The sequence below is a fragment of the Periplaneta americana genome, chromosome 15 (assembly GCF_040183065.1).
Source record: "Periplaneta americana isolate PAMFEO1 chromosome 15, P.americana_PAMFEO1_priV1, whole genome shotgun sequence".
NCBI lineage: Eukaryota > Metazoa > Arthropoda > Insecta > Blattodea > Blattidae > Periplaneta > Periplaneta americana.
In genome coordinates, this window is record NC_091131.1 from 69,428,937 (window position 1) to 69,449,008 (window position 20,072).

The 20,072-nt window shown below is 36.1% G+C and overlaps 1 protein-coding gene across 4 annotated transcripts in view; it reads left to right on the top strand.

The window, feature by feature from the left end:
* Positions 1-4,028: 4,028 nt before the first annotated feature.
* Cul2 (cullin 2) overlaps positions 4,029-20,072 on the top strand; it is a 44,855-nt gene continuing 28,811 nt past the window's right edge. Inside the window, exons 1-3 of one of the 4 annotated variants that reach the window (XM_069847624.1) lie at positions 4,029-4,177; positions 4,683-4,834; positions 4,913-5,138. In XM_069847624.1, coding sequence (XP_069703725.1) covers positions 4,801-4,834; positions 4,913-5,138 — 260 coding nt within the window. In that variant the 5' untranslated portion in view covers positions 4,029-4,177; positions 4,683-4,800. The other 3 variants (XM_069847625.1, XM_069847623.1, XM_069847626.1) reach the window with 3 other exon arrangements.

The following is a 20,072-nucleotide window of genomic DNA, read 5'->3' on the forward strand; positions in this document are numbered from 1 at the left end:
AGCCCGCCATTGGTCCCTATCCTGAGCAAGATTAATCCAGTCTCTACCATCATATCCCACCTCCCTCAAATCCATTTTAATATTATCTTCCCATCTACGTCTCGGCCTCCCTAAAGGTCTTTTTCCCTCCGGCCTCCCAGCTAACACTCTATACGCATTTCTGGATTCGCCCATACGTGCTACATGCCCTGCCCATCTCAAACGTCTGGATTTAATATTCCCAATTATGTCAGGTGAAGAATACAATGCATGCAGTTCTGTGTTGTGTAACTTTCTCCATTCTCCTGTAACTTCATCCCTCTTAGTCCCAAATATTTTCCTAAGCACCTTATTCTCAAACACCCTTAACCTATGTTCTTCTCTCAAAGTGAGAGTCCAAGTTTCACAACCATACAGAACATCCGGTACCGGGTAATATAACTTTTTTATAAATTCTAACTTTCAGATTTTTTGACAGCAGACTGGATGATAAAAGTTTCTCAACCGAATAATAACAGGCATTTCCCATATTTATTCTGTGTTTAATTTCCTCCCGAGTATCATTTATATTTGTTACTGTTGCTCCCAGATATTTGAACTTCTCCACCTCTTCAAAGGATAAATTTCCAATTTGTATATTTCCATTTCGTACAATATTCTCGCCACGAGACATAATCATATACTTTGTCTTTTGGGGATTTACTTCCAAACCTATCTCTTTACTTGCTTCCAGTAAAATTCCCGTGTTTTCCCTAATCGTTTGTGGATTTTCTCCTAACATATTCACGTCATCCGCATAGACAAGCAGCTGATGTAACCCGTTCAATTCCAAACCCTCTCTGTTATCCTGGACTTTCCTAATGGCATACTCCAGAGCAAAGTTAATTTGGAAACTAGTATTACTAACTATAAAAATTGCTTTAAAATGTTGATACAATCACATTAATGTGTAGAATACAAATGAGTATTTAGTATAAGTATAGAGTCCTTAAGAATTTGTAGACGAATACTTTCTATATCATTGCAGTATACCTAGAAATTTCAAATAAATTATTAGTACTGGTAGGGTACGAATCCATGTATTGCGGGTCCCTATCACCATGGCATGGCACATCCTCAGATATGGAGGGGAGCTGCGAATATATTGAATAATCAGTCGTGGGCAGCCAATAAGGGGTGGTCTTCGAGCTTGGGGGTTGGGCGAAAGGTTAACAACCCATCACCGTAAAAAACAGCTTGTTACGAATCCATACAACAAGAACGACCTTTGGGGAGGCCGAGACGTAGATGGGAGGATAGTATTAAAATGGATTTTGGGGAGGTTGGATATGATGATAGAGACTGGATTAATCTTGCACAGGATAGGGACCGATGGCGGGCTTATGTCAGAGCAGCAATGAACCTGCGGATTCCTTAAAAGCCATTTGTAAGTAGGCTAAATAAGTAAGGTAGGGTATGAATTAAGATTTCTGATGGGGGGGGGGGGGATAGAATCCTAGATAGAGAATGCCATATATAAAATTATCCTCATTCAATATGCTCAACGCTTGGTCGCACTGAGTTGTTTGTCTTGCATCTTGATTATTATAATAATAATAATAATAATAATAATAATAATAATAATAATCATGGGCAGGCTTAAGATAAGAGTGTAATTCCTAAGTTATTGATTGTTGTCAGCTTACCAGTGATGATAATACATCAATATTATTTTATTTGCTTACTTTATACTGTACTTTAAAAGTATACTCGTATCAAAACAATTATATTTTGTAAAAGAGTGGAAGAAGTTATCCCTGGCAGGGATGTTAATATGAATTTATGAGAGGGGAATAACTTTCCAATGGGAGGGGAATCCTCCCATTCCCCCGTTAATTCGCACCCTGAGTACTGATATACATATTTGAAACAACTTCCCTGAGCTCCGAAAAGAAGTCACTTCACCTCCCATACATATATATAGGTATATTATAAATCTCAGTGGAGTGAGGGATACATGGAGGATAAATTGCCTCCTTTTCGTTGCTCACTTGTGTGGCAAAACAAGAAACACTGTGTACCTACTTTTCTTAAAAATAAAGTACATGGGTCATTTGAGGAGTAAATGGAAAGTGTATGCTTTGTACTTAATGAAGAAAATTCTCAATTGACTTTAAATGAAAGTGACATCTGTAAGCTGGTAATTCCATTGCGCTACTTTCATCTGGTGCTTTCAGTGGTAAGTCAGTGAATAAAGTCATTGGACGCGAAATCAAACCTAAAAAACAATGGGAAACTATATAGCATACGCTTTAGAAGGTACATGAGTTCAGTCATTACTCATGCAATATTACTGCGCTGTTGTCAAACTGCTAGTGGGAGAGAAAGAAAGACAAAGAGAATTCGCTATGTGTTAAATACACAATTATTGCATATTCACGTCGCAATTCTGTTATACACCAGTCGTCCACCTTTTCCGCCCTATGTGTTTTCTAAAACTATATGAACTCTAAATAAGATTGCTTGTATTTCGATCTTACTCAGGGTGGTGCATTTGTAAACTGTGTGAAATGCATTTAAAAATGACATCGAAGCTCTTCAAAAAACAACTGGGGTATATTCATATCAGTACCCTTTAAATCTTTAGAAAAGCACTGGAAGATCCATGTAGGCCTACAAGAGCACAGCCGTTCGGCTACAAGTATCATTCACAGAACAGGAGTGGAAGTATAATAAACCTCAGGTTGAGATGCAAGCCTTAAAAAAAAAAAAAAAAAAAAAAAAAAAAAAAAAAAAAAAAAAAAAAAAAAGGAAACCTCTAATTTAATCGGTTGATAAATTTAGCATGCCTATAAAGGCATGCTAAATTTAGGCGATTTTTTGTAAAAAGTAGGTCTATACTTAACACCAACTCTATGGGACAATTTTACACAGAAGGATAGTATATATTATTCATATGTTTTACACAACTAGGCCTATATTAAAATCTCGTTATTCTTAGTTTTCCATCACCAGCCATTTTTGTATGTTCCCTTTTACATAGAAATTGCCTCTGTTTTTACGTAAGATCTGAAAATCATTGTTTCTTTTGCGTCGGTTCCATCCCCCCTCCGTTGTTTTTATTATTTTTTTACTTCTTTAACGACGCTGTACAAACTAGGCTACTGAATTTTTTAGCGTCGATAGCTAGATGGTATTTAGAGAGATGAGGCTGAAGATTCACTATATATTACTTGACATTCGCATTATGGTGGGGGGAAAACCGCGATAAAACCCAACCAGGTAATCAGCCCCAGAGGGAATCGAACCCACGCCCGAGCGTAACTCCAGATCAGCAGGCAAACGCGCTACCGTCTGAGCTAAGCAGGTGGCTCCTCCCAGGGTAAAAGGTCAGAATTCAACACTGATCTCAACACCTATCTACGTGAAAGAAAGAGAAAAATCAGTGACAGAATATGGCAAAGAGAAAACGTAGACACTTGCACATTCGTGCGTACTTTCTTAATTAATATGAATGCGAGAGCGTGTAGCTTTCCTAAAAGCATTCAAAACGGCATTTTGAAAAGCCGCGTTTAGGAGTATTCATTATTGTCTTGCGATCGTTTATGATATCGATTCCAATCAGCTGACTTGTTTCAGCCATTTCAGTTGCGATTTATAACGATAGATGGAGAAGAGATTTTTGCAACGACCCGTACATTTTTTTTTTAAAGCGCTTCAGTAAGCAGTAAGCGCTTCATGCCTTTGCTGCAGCAAAATGAGGGTCGAAAAATAAACGCAATTAGGTCAACTGACTGCAAAATGGTGGACAATTAATATTGGCTTCTACTACTGCAGTAATAAATTTAACCTTAAAAGAACCGAACATGTTAAATAGTTTCGACTTCTATGATAATGACATGGAATTATTATTACTAGACAATTTTAACAATAATAAACGATGCAGAAGACTTCGTTTTATCCACTCAGCAGAAGACCAAAACTCGCATTCCGCCATGATGGATCGAGCACCAAACTCGTAAAGCGGAGTTTTGATTTGCTGCACGGTTGCTGCAGCGCTGCTTCAGCGACGACGGTGAAGCAAATGTAACAAAAGGACTGTCTTGCTGCAGCGCTTTACGTCTTGCTTAAAAAAAAAAAAAAAACGCACGGGGAATGGCATCGAGAAAGTCCGAATAAAACCGAGCTTTATAATGGCCGCATAAGAAATTTGAGTCAGGTGTGTGTGTCTTGAAAATGTGATGTGTAATGTAGTTAAAAATAAAACTGGTCCTTCAGCTGTACCATCAATTTATGTTATATTCATATTTTCCGACTGTCTAGTATTTCGTTTAGTTAATTTATTGTGAGCATTTTACATTCAATGGTTTGAAAGTGATCTAGATTTTGTAATTGCGACAGACAAAAAATGTCATTTCTGTCTGATCTCTGTTGTATATTTGGAAAGTAATTGCCAATTTACAAATATATATTTACGACACATCTCTAACGGAGCAGTGGACAAAACGATTGTATTTTATTTACACGAATTGTACTTCTCATTGTTGACCTACAAGGTTAACTTCATGCTATTTTTAGAGGAAAAGTGACAAATGCATTTTAGAAGCCGAAAGGGAAGAGTTCATATTGTTTACTGCTATTTCCAAATACGAAAACACTTTAACTATGTTTAGTAATTTATGTACCATCTGTTCATAATGTTATTGTTTCTGCCACAATCATAGGTGCATATGCAAAGTGCTTGCTATAGTTATACCATGTCTTTAAAACCAAAACGAGTTAATTTCCATGAGACGTGGGATGTGTTACAAGAAACTGTTAAGGGAGTTATAACACTTGGAAATGTTCCTAGAGCAACTTGGAATGATCGTTTCAGGTAGGTAGAAATATAAAACAGGTTTAATAGTCTGAAATATAAATGATTTTTAGATTTATACTTTTCTTGTTTAATTAGAAATCAATTATTATTTTATTTCCAGTGATGTATACACCTTATGTGTGGCGTATCCGGAACCACTGGCGGATAAGTTATACCAAGAAACAAAATGTTTTCTTGACGATCACGTGAAGGCTCTTCTTGAAAAAGTTCGAGCAAATGGTGAAGCCAATCTCCTTAAAAGCTACCATCAAGCATGGGTTGAATACAGTACAGGAATTGGATATTTGCATAGACTTTATCTGTAAGTTTATAATAAGAATGAGTTCTTGGTTTTTTCTAGTCTACATATACTAGGCTATAGCCTACCTGTGGTGGGACATTTTAACTGTTGTTTTAATACAAGAATTGAATAAAAAAAACTTCAGTAAGGGGCGCAGGTCGATTGAAAATAGCTTTTGCTGTCATATCGACGTAATTGACAGGTTTAGAGGAACTAATATAGAATACCTAGCTTTTTGGGTGTGTGATAGAAGATATGGTGAAGAGACTTGAAAACATTGGAATATCCATTTAAAATTGCATTTTTATGATTATCTGTAGGTCAAATCATATGCTATAGGTCTATAGGCTACTTCAGACTCTTAAAACTCTGTAGTCCTACTTTGTCTTAAAAAGGAAGACCTGCTTTCCTAGCACTTCTTCAATGATGTTATAACCACAGTAAAAGATGAATAACGTTAAGATCCTTAGGCCGGTCTCCCACTAGTGCTACATTACAACAACGCTACCAGAATGCAACAGATAGCTTCGTTATTGCACAGCGACTGACAGATAAGCTAGCGCATACAAACTACACGATCGCTACAAAGATGTTTGAAAGATGTCTTATGAGGATGATGTCATCATTGCTTATTGGTATCTCAGAAGGAAGAAAGGGCGGAGCTGTTGGATGAAGCTATATACCTACTGTATTAGGAACATAGGGCGCGCTTCCGAACAGGTGCAGTGGCATTTCCTCTTAAGGTTAGAGCCCAGTTTAGGTGTGTGTATATTAATCGAAAGTTAGGGGCTACAAAATGTTGAGAATAGGACGCATGTTTATATGACATTTTTTCCGATTAATACACACACACCTAAACTGGGCTCTAACCTTAGGGGAAATGCCTCTGCCCCTGTTCGGAAGCGCGCCCGGAACATCATCAATAGAGCGGCTTTTGTTTGTGCCCAAGAACTGAAAAATGAGGGGAAAAAAGTTTGTTATTTTATCGAATATTTAATATTTTATTTAAATTATTCAGAATAACTTACATAATGTTATTTATCTACACCCGTGACGTAAAAGCAGTTTTCAAGATTCCTGTATTTTAAGAAGCATAATCGAAATAGAATATCTTACCCACAGTTTGCAAATTTAATTTAAATTAACATCACATACAAATAACACGGACATCTTAAATTAAATTACAGAAAATCTAATTTAAGAACACATATTTTGACTCCAACAAACACATCATATAATCGAAATTAATATTTGTTGAGATTATGTTCAGCATATAATTTTATTTCATTATATACAGTATGTAACATTTTGGATTTAGATTTCAGCTTTTACATTATGCAGTATATGAGTATGATATTGAAAGCTTCCAAAATGTCACACTTCCAATCCTTAACTTAATATATAGGCCTATATATTCTGTATGTTATAATTTAATTCACCTTTGGGGAGGCCGAGACGTAGATGGGAGGATAATATAAAAAATGGATTTGAGAGAGGTGGGATAAGATGGTAGAGACTGGATGAATCTTACTCAGGATCGGGACCGATGTCGGGCTTATGTGAGAGCGACAGTGAACCTCCGGGTTCCTTAAAAGCCATTTGTAAGTTGTAAGTATAAAATTTAATTTAAAATATTGTCATTTTTATTCTGTCACTCCATCTTCCATTTCTTTTCACTCTTTCTGTTTTCTCTCTCTGTTTCTATTTGTAATTCTTTTATTTTGTTTATAACATAACACATGTAACTACTGTAATTGGAGCTTCTACTCTTTTGTAGTCACATCTCTCCTTGCGTATTCCGCTGAAATTATGGTTGTATAGGCACGGATATTGTTCTACTAGTTTAACGAAGGCAATGTTGTTCTTTTTTTCTTCAGTTATCTCAAGCTACTGATCGTGGTAAGATAGCGAGGAGACTGACATGTCGAGTCTCGCACGACTTGTCGCTAGCAGGTGGAGTCGTGATCTCATATTCGTCGTGCTAGTGGGAGAACTTCCATTTAAAACCACGTGCAGCGACTTAAAAGCGACATAGCATAGCGGTATCATTGTAGTAATGTAGGACTGGTTAGAGACTGGCCTTAAGGTGCAAAGAAGTTGAATGCCTAACTTTCCTTTGGGATATAAGATCTTTCCACTGTCACGAAATAATTCAGGCTGTTTGTTGTAGAATGAAATAAGTATGGCAGCATTATTTGGGAAATGCACACAAATGCTAAGCATATTAACTTTTCTAGATTAAATTAGTTTATGCTCGACCATGCCGAAATGTAGTAATTATACACCTGGTAGCAGCACTTTAATGCATGTCATTAAAGTACACCTACTCATTAAAGTTCAGGTTTTCGATTATTCTCGGATATGCAATTGAAAGACAACTAGCAAGTCACGCAGGCTGGAAATCCAATACTGTCACAGAAAGTTATGTTCTGTTACTATAATAATTAGCGTTAATTGTAAATAATATTCAAATAAATACAATTTGTCATCTCGTTTTTCAATGTCCGAATTCAATAATCAAGGTTATATCAAGTATAACGGGATTACATCAAGGTCAATGACATTATTGTTCCTCGGAAAAAATCAATACTTTCGCGTCTGCGCACATCTCACAATTCACGACCTAGAACAAGGTCACTTCCAATCTTGTCAGATACAAATAAAATGTATACATCTGTATAATTTCAAGTTAGAAATATGGTCGAGCATAAAAAGTCGTATGAAACTTGCCTATAATGGTAATTAAGACGCTCGTATGAATATACTTGCGTCTTAATTACTATCATTATAGGCTCGTTGCATAATGTACTATTATGTTTAGCGACCTTGTTATAGTCTATATATTATTTTAATGTACTGAACTACATATGATATTTCATGCAGATATTCTGCGTCATCATATGAAAGAGTAATGGAACGGAGAAAAATTCTCTACGGCGCTGGGATTTGAACCCAGGTTTTCAGCTCTACATGCTGATGCTTTATCCACTAAGCCACACCGGATACTCTCCCCAGCGTTGGACAGAATCGTTTCAGTTTAAGTTCCAACTCTTGGGTTCCCTCTAGTGGCCGCCCTGTGCACTACGTCATAAATGTCTATGAACGTAGGACTGAAGTCCACACTTGTGCTGAGGTGCACTTCAGTTCTACGTTCATAGACATCTATGACGTAGTGCAGAGGGCGGCCACTAGAGGGAACCCAAGAGTTGGAACTTAAACTGAGACGGTTCTGTCCGACGCCGGGATGTGTATTCGGTGTGGCTTAGTGGATAAAGCATCAGCACGTAGGGCTGAAAACTGGGTTCAAATCCCGGTGCCGGAGAGAATTTTTCTCCGTTCCATTACCCTTTCATTGTTATAGTCTGTTTTTATGTATTGTGCACAGTGAGTCCCAGAGAATGTTCCTGGAGTTTCTCTCAGCTCACCAAATGCAGGTCCTCCCTGCTACCAAATTGCTTACATCGGCTTTGCTAGACTAATACATACTATGTTAATTATTAAATTAATAAATGTAAGGAGTTTTCAAAATTGGACATCCCTGTTTTGTGACCAACCGCTAAAGATGCTGATTCAATTAATTTTCACGAGTTCGTTTCCCCTTATCTGCATGGCTGGTGATTCATCTAATGCTTAGCTTATTTCATTACTTGGTATTTCTTTACATTTGCTTTACCATGTTAAGGTACATGAAAAAATGAGTACTGACACTGAAATAAGTGGGAGCTTACAGAGAGGTATGGGCAGGTGGGTTGCTTCATCGAGATGGAAGGGATGGGTGTTAATTAGAGGCAACACATATATCTCATTTCCATGCGTTCTCTTACTGATCACAGAGAAAAGGCGAGTTTTCGTAAGATGGAATCAGTGACAGATTAGGTTAATTTAGGCGTTTGGTATGCTTTGCATATACTCACAATTATCTTAGAATGTCGCTACCCCCCAAACCGCTGTCTTGTAGTGTCTTTAGTGGCAGGTCCTTTCTATCCACTTTTTTTTTTATGTGGTAACGCTATTGTAAAGATTTACCCATCACTCTTGACTTTTTATTAACATAAAGAGGTATCAGTTTTTTGTACGTACAGAGAGGTAATGAGAGAAAAAGAGCTAGAGATCACAATGTGGGAGCTGAATGGTTGAGTCAGCCACATCATGAGAGAGAAGTAAAAGAGAATCATGTGTTGGATTCGTTATCAAGAGCTATTCTCTACTCTTGTTTTTTTTTTCCTTACACTTTCTGTTGCCATGGGAGACATTGTTGAAAAGAATGCAGCTCCGTAACATAAATTGTTTTGCGTTCTGAGCTTGTGAAAACAATCTCAGTAACAATAGCACAAAGGTTGTGTCATAGACATTTCCGAATATCTACCACATTGTTTGATTGGATGTGCTACTAACACTAATCTGGTCTATCGCCCTTGGCTTCCCAAGTCACCAGACTTGACAGTATGTGACATTTCTTTGGGGTATGTAAAGAATGCACTTTATGTGCAACCTCTATCCCAAGACCTTGAAGGAATAAGAATTGGATCATTGCTGCAATTGCTTCCATAAACAGAGATTTGTTGGAGAGAGAATGGCAAGAATTTGTTGTGTTGGTGTATGCCATGTAACAAGAGGTCTCACATTGAATGTTTATAATTTTCCAATAAAACTTGAGTTTTTAAACACTGTATTTGCACAAAGTTCTTGTATCATTATATTTACTCAATAATAATCATCTGAAAGTGTTGTCATAATTTTAAAATATGGTCAGGGACGGCTTTCGAAGAGGGGCTGCGGAGCTGCAGCACCCCCAAACATTTGTGACTCTTGTCTCATTTTATGTTGTGAAATACAGTCTCTATTTAGCGGCTCGAATTTTTTAAAATATCGCTCTCATTGACATGCACGCAATCATTAGTGAAGTCACTTTCTCCCCTGGTACTGCCAGAGCGAAGCCGGAGACAAGGACTATGGGTGAAGCCACTTCCTCCTCTGGAGCTGCCAGTCTCGTCTCAGATGCTTTGCGCGTTAGTTTTACCCTTCCCCCTGCTGCCCCTGGCCAAGAATCCAGAGTTTCCAGGAGCTGCAACATTTCCAGCAGCTTGTCAGTAGCGCGCAGTTTTAAATACATTTTATTTAATTTTGTGAGTATAACAAGTGCAACGATGTTTAATTCTGTACAATATTTACAGTCTATTCAGTTCAGTACCTTATCAATTCAGGAGAAATGTGAAACTAAGTGCTCATCAATTGAATCTCATAATGGAAAGAGCTGCTAAACAAAATACAAAGGCTCGCATATTTTTTGCTGATTTATCCAGTACTCTGCTTTCTTCTCTTGATCTCCACACAGTTTGTATTAGATTAATGTGTTTCAAAGACAATTCCATCAGCTGGAACAACAAGATGGAGTTTTAAAATAAGAACAGTAAACGTTGTTCATGAGAAGAAGGAGCCATTGCTAGAATGTTTTCAAACCATAATGGAATCTGAAACATCTAACAACATCACAATAAATGAGGCAAGCGCCCTGGTGCGTGCTCTTGAAGATCCTGAATTCAATTTCCAGCTCAGTTTTTTTCATTTATTGATGTATCATGTAGATATATTATACAACCAACTACAACATCGCCAGTTAGATATTTCTAAGGTCCAAATCTGCATATAAAAAATTAAATTATGGTTTATTTAACGACACTCGCAACTGCAGGGGTTATATCAGCGTCGCTGGTGTGCCGGAATTTTGTCTCGCAGGATTCTTTTAAATGCCAGTAAATCTACTGACATGAGCCTGTCTCATTTAAACACACTTAAATGCCATCAACCTGGGCCGGGATCGAACCCGCAACCGACTATGCTGCCGAGGCCAACTCTGCATATCGAGCTTTGTTAATGCCATACAGACAATATAGAACAGTGCACAGTTAAGCAGCGAGGTCTGTGAAAATGAAAACCCTAAAAAGCATCGTAAGGTCGAAGGGATTCAGACAAGGGTTGAGGCAGCCAAGGAAGTGTGTGACCTCATTATCACACAAGCTAAGACCCGATTCCAGTTCATAGATTATCTGATATTATCTTCTCTTCTGTGTCAAGAAAAATTTGAATGCTACCCAAAAGCTCGATTCCTGAAAATAACCTAAATGTATGTGTGAAGCTTTTTCTAATGTTCGATAAAGACAAACTAAAAACGGAACTCACTATGCTGTATCAGAGAAAAGAATTCAGAAATATCAGTGACACAGTCAAGCTCTTGCAGTTTCTTCTATCTGAGAACTTGCAGGCCTCATTTTCAGAAGTTGTGAAACTACTACGCATAGCTATCACCATACCAATGACAATTTCCGAACCAGAACGTTGCTTTTCGTGTTTGAAAAGAATGAAATCCTGTCTTAGAAATACAATGAGAGAAGAGAGACTGACCGCATTAGCTATGTTTTCCATTGTAAAGACTATGTTAAACGACATATCAGATTTTAATAAGAAGATGATTCAAAAGTTTGCAATCTACAAGACAAGACGCATGGAACTAATCTTTAAATAAGGTGCATGGTTTATTTTTGTATGCAGTCCCCCTGAATTCAGTACCCATGAGCCGCCACTGAATATGGTTTATATGAACATCAACATTTTGTATTTGATTTTACTATATGAGATGGATTTCATTGTTAGTAAGTTCTTGCAGGGAACAGTTATTGATTGTCGCTACATGTCCAGGCTGTTCATCATAAACCTCTAATTACTATTGTGGTGCAGTATGTAAACTTTGAATTCACGTTGAAAATGCATTGAGTCATTGTCGAGTTTAAATACAAAGCACTAACAGCAGCAACACTGGTCACTTGCACAGCTGCAAAGTTTCAGGGTGACTTCCAGCAGATTTCGCAATACAGATCATAATAGTTTCAATTGTGAAATTAGTAGGCTAGATGCATGCACACAAGAAATGAGCAAGAATTCTGACTGTGGTAAAGCAATTATCACACCTTGCTGGACCGAACACAGACGAAGTTGGGTTGTTATTGATTGACGAGAACTCTAAACGAATTGCTATTTAGAAACATTTAATTGAAATGGTACAGAGAGAAGTAACAATCCAATCTTCATTAAATTAAAAGGATGTATCGAAGGTAGTGGTGAAAGTGGCTGTTTGCACAAACCTGCAACTAGGCCAGAAACCACTACTGGTTGAAGTATACCATCTTGCTATATTTCATTTCTGGATTATAGTCTATGTTTTGATAGCACACCATTAGGATCACAGCTAGAATAACAGCAGCCATAGTGTTGCCATCTGAAGGTACAGTCAGCGTCACTGTTTTTGGCATGTGAAATAAGTAATGGGAACGTTACATTTATGTTTGACATTTGCCCCAGTCAGTCTGACAACTGTGTTTGGCAAGTGGCTGATGTGACGTGTATAGGAAGTGATACCATTCTCAGCTGCACTAGTAACATGCTCACAAACTGGACACTATATATCTAGAACACACGCCAAAAACCTGGTGCCAGCTGTACAGTCTTATTTTTCTGAGAGGAATTCATATGATGTTATTCTTGTCTTTGGTTTGGAATATTGAATCCATCCTTCATCACTATTATAATTCAAGGCAAGAAAATCAGTTTCGTAATGGCAAATTGTCTTCGTTTGGTTTCAATGTTCTGCAGATGCTAAATATTGAATGTTGTTGTTGGCGCTTCAGAGTAGTGAGTTTGCCAGCTTGTGATTAGCTGGACGAGTTCCTCGTATTGTTGCATATTTTTATGTTTCTTTCTTGTTTTTCGAGACTTGTCAGTCTGTTGGATTCTTTTTCATTTAGAAGAAGCTGAATCACTTTTCTGCTTAGGACACTCTTACAACTTCTGTTACAAGGGAGAGGGAAAAGAGGAAGAACAGGGATAGAAAGTGAAGGAGAAAGGAGGATGTGGGGGGGGAGATAAGGCTATGTAAAGCTCTCCCTCCCCCTCTGTAATTAATCAGAAGCATAGAATGTTCACTACCAGTAAATTTTATCCTACACGTGTTTTGTTCTTGGAATTTAATTAAAAGCGAGACTGGTATTTTGAGTTCTGGCCATTTGATGTTTAAATTTCTTCGAAGACATTAGTTTGTAGAAGTTTGTATTGCAATCTACCAGTGAATCACTGTTGCACATTCATTTAACAGTACCGTTCACACACTTGTGCTAAAATTCTGACCTTCCTTCTAATTGATACATGTGTTTCTCTCCAAATAACATTTAGCATCATAAAATCGTACTTAGCTACATTTTAGGGGTTTAATGTTGATTTTCATTCACACTTACTTTTGACCATTGTTCTCTAAGAACAAACATTATTGACCGACTTTGTTTATGTTTGATAGGCTATTGTCTAATGATACTGCTGATGCAGTCTCTGTATACAGTACTTCTTTTCTGTATACAGGTGAACGTAAGTAATGTCATTATATTCAGGGGATTATTCTTTGAGATATTTCAAACAATATTTATAAAATTTTGCTCGTTTTTGCTTCCTTCCGAAATAAAAATTGTTTTATATGAAACATTTCATAGCATGTTTTAGGAAAGATATTGATTTAATTTTCAATATGCTCATTCAGTTTAAGAAAGTAGTGTATTATGGTAATAAATGATTAAAAGAATTTTATTTTTGTCCTTTAAATATGCGGAAATTTGATTCGAACAAATGTGACTTTTTAAAATTCCTTTCCAAAACGAAAAGTTACATTTGTTTGGATCAAATTTCTGTACATTTAAAGGCTAAAACTAAAATTCTTTCAATCATTTATTATCATAATACTCTGCTCTCTTGAATTGACTGAGCATATTGGGAATTAAATCAATGGTTTTCCCAAAAGATGCTATGAAATGTTCCATATAAAACAATTTTTATCTCGAAAAGGAAGCAAAAACGAGAAAATTCTATTAGACTTTTTTGTTTGAAATATCTCAAAGAATAACCCCCTGAAATTAATGACATTACTTACGGTTCACTCTGTATAGAACATTTTTAGAAATAAAATGCCCAGGTTATAGCCCTAGCTTCATATTGTACACTAGTACGTAAACACAATAATTTCAATGACATTGATAATTATCAGCTTCTTGTCATGACCACTAGTTGTAGTTAATGAGCTTGCTTCTGGATCCAAGAACACAGGTTTGATCTTGGCCTGCTCGAAGGATGTCTTCCATTGGATTAGCAAGTAAAGTCATTGGCCATGTATTAAATTTACCACTTACAAGAATCATGTATAAAGGTGAATAAAGGCAAAATTCTGTATACAGACATGCCATTATTCTATTCCCAATTCTTGGTAACTGCTGTCACCTCACTAACAATTAGAAACAACCTTGATGAAAAATGGGAACTTGTTGTTTATAATTTTACTATTCCAGGTACATCTGTGCAGTGGCAGCTCGTGATAAAATATTGTGTGTGTTCACAATTTTGTGTTCCAAAATCGAAGAGAATTTGAAATTGTACGTTTTTAGCCTAATATGAAATGTCATGATTACAATGTTTCACTGTCGAAAAAACCGTATATAAATTCAAAACAACATATAATAATAATAATAATAATAATAATAATAATAATAATAATAATAATAATAATAACTTGAACAGAGTTCATTGTTTACGTTTGTTAAAAATTAATACATAACACAATTTACAAAAGCGTGTGTTCAGTAATATATTTTGATTCACAACACACTGATACACTATAGCCTATACCAGTACTGTAATCCCTTTCACATAGATTGATTACTAGTAATACATGCCAGTAAATATTATTCTTAAATAATATACACCACCATACAGATATTTAAATTCATATCACCATCACATTCAGCCAGCACGTGTTTGAAAGCCAAACTGTGCTATATGCCGACACTGAAGTATAGTAATTCACAAACTACACTCTCGTAGCAGCACTGTACACACATCCACATAAAGTAAACGTTCCAACAGTGAGATGCTGACACCTGCAGGCTAAAATACAGACTTATTAAATTTCCTCCTCGAGATATAGCACGTAAACGATAGGCATCGATGCACCTGACATCTGTAGGATAGATTCACTGTTCACTTAATGCTTTGTGCTCTTGACGAGTCATAAGCGGCCAGCGAAAGACAATTTTCTCCCACGCATGCGTGAAATTTCTGTAACCTTCTTGAAAAGAGCACAGCTTGTACGTGAAGGGATGTTTCCAAGTTTACATAAGAAGTTTATGCAAGATACAGGAAGTTTAAAATACTCGATCCTGATATTATACATCCCCACTACGCCAATACGATATTAAATAATAAAACTAGTCGTGCATTAATGGAAACAAGGTGTTCACGTGCTCTTGTGCTCTTATTGACGCACCGCCACTGCATCTGTGTGTAGTAATTCCACTGACATATTGACTTTGACTTTAAGGGAGAGAACCTTACATTATTCCTACATGTGCAGTTATAATCATGTACAGGGCTTTATTCACTTTGTTCACTCGTGTAGTGTTTTACATTTCTGCTACTAAGCATGTTGCAGCTGGTGACACCCCTACTTTAACTCCACTTCATTTTGCCAAAAAATTGTTACTGTTTAGTCAATTGTCCGAAGATAGATACTCTGTAAGCTACAGTATCCACTTTCATGAGTAAGACTGTGGTCAGCGTAAGTTAGGACGAAAATGAGACACGTTTGAAGCAGGGTTTAAGCCACAGTCGCATTTGTCATGTTTTGCTACTCGACTTCTAAAAATGCAACAAACTTTCAATGTAAATGTGCAAAAATGCGACAACCACATTGGATTTCAGAAACAAAGATGGTAATGTAGAAAATGAAATCAGATATGTGTTTCAACTAATCTTCATTTAAATGGAATACTAATGGAATGGGCAATGTACAAAAAGTATTGAGCAGTAGATGTTCAGGAATGGATTTCAAAGAGTTGGTGCAATTCATGTAAGTTAAGTGAACAATTTCTTCTAATTGATTTAAATAATTCCATCGAATTGTGAGCGAGAATTTAGTTGCATGAATCGTGTAAAAACTGGAACTAGAAACTGCCTTTCAGTAAAAAGAGTTAGCACTCTGCTAACAATAAATCTTGAAAGGCTTACTTATAAAAGAGTTTCAGTGTTTAGAGTGCTCATAAATAACGTACTTTAATGTGAAATAAATGCAGCAGTAATTGATTGTAAACATACCTATGTGTAATGATTTACTTACATAAGTATATTTGGAGTGTGATAAGATGGATTAAAAGTAATAAAACTCCAAGAAAAAATTACATAACTTTTTGTTTCTGTATAATTTATTAATTTTATCTTTCTGTAGAACTATTTATAATATTGTACAAACTTTTCGCAATTTGCATAAATATAATTTTACGTTTGTGCATTTTTGCGACAATTATTTATTTTCTAGCTTAAACCTTAGTTTAAAGTGAGATTATAATATGCATTATGGATATATTTTCTATATCTTCTATTCTTTATAATTACATTTCTTTATACATTAACTGCTAAATAGTATACTTGAGAAATACAATTCGAGATGAAAGTCTACAGGTCACCTTCTATTTCATTTAAGAAAGATCATGTTTAGTTTAACATAAATAATGCAGAGAAAATGTTAAAATAATTGATGATCATGTGATCCACACTTATTAACTTTTATCTTATAGAATCCTGATTACTTGCAGTAGAGCAGCGTTTTTCTTCAAAATTTTGAATAGTATACAGCACCTCTCTTCGACGTTGATCAGGAACTGGAAGTAGCCAGTTTGGATAACCCAATAAGTAAGTTTTTTTTTTTCTCATCTGATGACGAAATATACCCTTTGAGGTAATCAGAGTTACTGCTTTCTTTAAAAAGGTGAGACTGTAATCTTTGTGCCAAGAATTAACAGTTCAGTATGCAAGGACAGAACTGGCGATCCAAATCTTCTACCATTGAAAATAATCTTAAGGAACCTCTTTCAATGGGTAAGCTACCATCGTTTTCTCCTGTAATAACTACAGTCCTATGGTTTTATTTTCGTGGAAAACATTTCAGGATGCATTTGGTAGTATACTAATTTATAAAAGTCAGAGAATTCTGTATTTGGTAATGAATCTTTCTTTATTATCTAATTGCTTAACACATTAGGCAAAATGGAATTTTTCTTATATATATGTACACCACTTTTGATACGAACAAAATATCATTTACCATTTTAGGTGTTGTGGCCTGTTACGGTCTTATTAGTTGTCTATTTGGTTGTTCCAAACTATCATCTTATTTGTTGTATTCCATTCAATCTGTAGTCATGAACAAATTCCGAAATTGGTTGCATAAGTAATTCTTTTAAGATGTTCAAGTTTCTTTTGTGATTTTAAAAATGAATAACCAGCTGTTGTTCTCATATGTCACATCTCTGCTGTTGTTCTTGCTGATCTAATTACTTTACAGCACAGGCCTCACTTTCATACAGGATGATTCACGAGGAATTGCTGCCACTTACGGAGAATATTCCCGAAAACATTTTGAGTAAAAAATGTCATATAAATATGAGTCCTACTCTCAATATTTTCAGAGTTACAATAATTTTAAATTCTAAAAAAATACTTTTTTTTTTTAGTTTTAAGAGTAAAGAATATTACAAATAGAGAATAAACTATTCAGAAGTATAATTTCTTTAATTGGCTAATATTCTGAAGGTAAAAATGTAATAACTCCATAGTTGCTTTGTACAGATTTTTTTTTAACTACAAAATTACATTTTTCTACACATTTATCACAACAATTGTTACAAATCATGTCATTCTTGTAAACTCTGTAAGACAGTACATTAGGATGCAAAATTGAACTGTAAAGAATCAAGTTGCTAGAAGTCATGTGATCTGTAACAATTGTTGTGTTAATTGTGTAAGAATAATGTAATTTTTAGTTAAAAACTGGAAAAAAAAATTCTGTACAAAGCAACTAAGGAATTAACACATTTTTAGCCTAAAGAAAGTACAATAGAACCTATATTATCCATGGTAATGAAGGGGATGGGCTGAACGGTTAATCGAAAAGTCGGATAATCTGTACGGTAAAAGATTTTCGTAAATTTAGTGAATATTTTTACACTTTCGTGTTGTGTTTAACATGCTAGATAATCGATCAGAAGTTCACCAATTTAAGTCTGATTATCAACGACGGGTTTTTAAGGGACAAGGAAACTCCTTGCAATGGATATCTGTGAAAAGATATGAGTAGTGGAGGTCTCATGTTTGTAGATGTACGTACTTCATACACTCCAATCTCGTATTCTGATGTGAGATGAGCCACGGTTTCTCTTTCACCAAACCATTAAATTATTTACACTTTTTTTTTCCATTCTTAGCACAATGAGACTTCTTTTGATACTCGTACAAAACATTAAATTAAATTAAATTTTCATATAGAAGTTATACAGTATGACAATTCCAACAGTAGACCCTACTGTGTAGAGGAAAAGGCTTGTAATAACACTCTAGAAAAAACAATAATGTGCTAATACAATGTTCAGCACTTAATGTACAGTAGCGTGCAAATTAATCCGAACAACATAATTACTTATGCAAAAACACTCAAATGGGATAAAAAAAGGATCTAAGACATACCTCAATAATCTATGTGGCCTCCCTTGTTCCTAATAACAACTCTGAGACGATTTGGCATGGATTCCACTAATTTCCCACAAATATTCTTCATTTCTTTATCGCGAAACCATACACCAATGAGGGCAGAAATCATCTTCTCCTTTGTAGAACAATCCATTTTTTGCATTCTTCTTTTGCAAATTGACCACAAGTTCTCAATGGGGTTGATGTCGGGTGAGTTGCCTGGCCAGGGGAGTACCTGAATATTCTTCTTGTTGAAGAATTCTGTAGTTTTTCGAGACGTATGGCATGGTGCCAGGTCTTGTTGGGACACACCTCTGCCATCCGGAAATGATTTTTGCAGTTGGGATACGATTCTTGTTTCCAATAAGTGAATATATTTGTCAGAATTCATCATTCCCTTGATAGGTATTAATGCTCCAGGCCCTTCATGTGTAAAACAACCCCAAAACATTACTTTAGGGGGGTATTTGGGTGCTTGTTGGAGATGAGCTGCTGTTACTTTTTCGGATCCTTTCCGTACATAAGAAACACGGTGGCCATGGACCTCGAAATGAGACTCATCGGAAAAAAGTACATTCTTCTAGTCATTCACTGTCCAGTGTTGATGTAATTTTGCCCACATTAAGCGTTTTTTGCACATAACAGGGGTTAGCAGTTGCTTCTTAATAGGCTTACGAGCCATTCGTCCAGCTTCCAAAAGCCTACGCCGCACTGTTGTGACGTGAATATTCGCCCCAGTGGTAGCCATTAACTTGCGGGTTAAGTCGACAGCAGTTAGTCTAGGATTTAATTTACTTTTCCTGACAATTAAACGATCATCTGTAGGTGACGTCTTCCTTTTCCAGCCACAGTTCCCTTTTTTCTGGGGTGTGATGGATCCAGTCTCCCTGTATCGTTTTATGATCGAATTAACAGTAGCCAAACCGATGTGACTTTCTGCAGCAATTTGCCTCTGTGTCATAGAAGAATGCTCTGCTAATGTTATAATTTTAGACCATTTTCGTGGAGTTGTATCCATTTGTGAAGACGACAGAATGTACACAGGATTGCAGTATTAAGTCTTCAACACAATTGAAATGCTTATAAGTACAAAACGACAGGCAAAATGTCACATATTATAAAAAAATAATGACAGACCTTCAACAATGGAATTACACGTACTACAGATGTCAATTAAAGCGGTATGAGCAGCTGTGAGGCCAACAATGACAGAAAATGTAAAAATATGTCGTGTTCGGATTAATTTGCACACTACTGTATTAATGCAGCAAAAACAAAACAAGAGAAAGACAGATGGTTAGTCCACCAGTCGGTTAATAGGGTGAAGGATAATCGGGGTTGTACTGT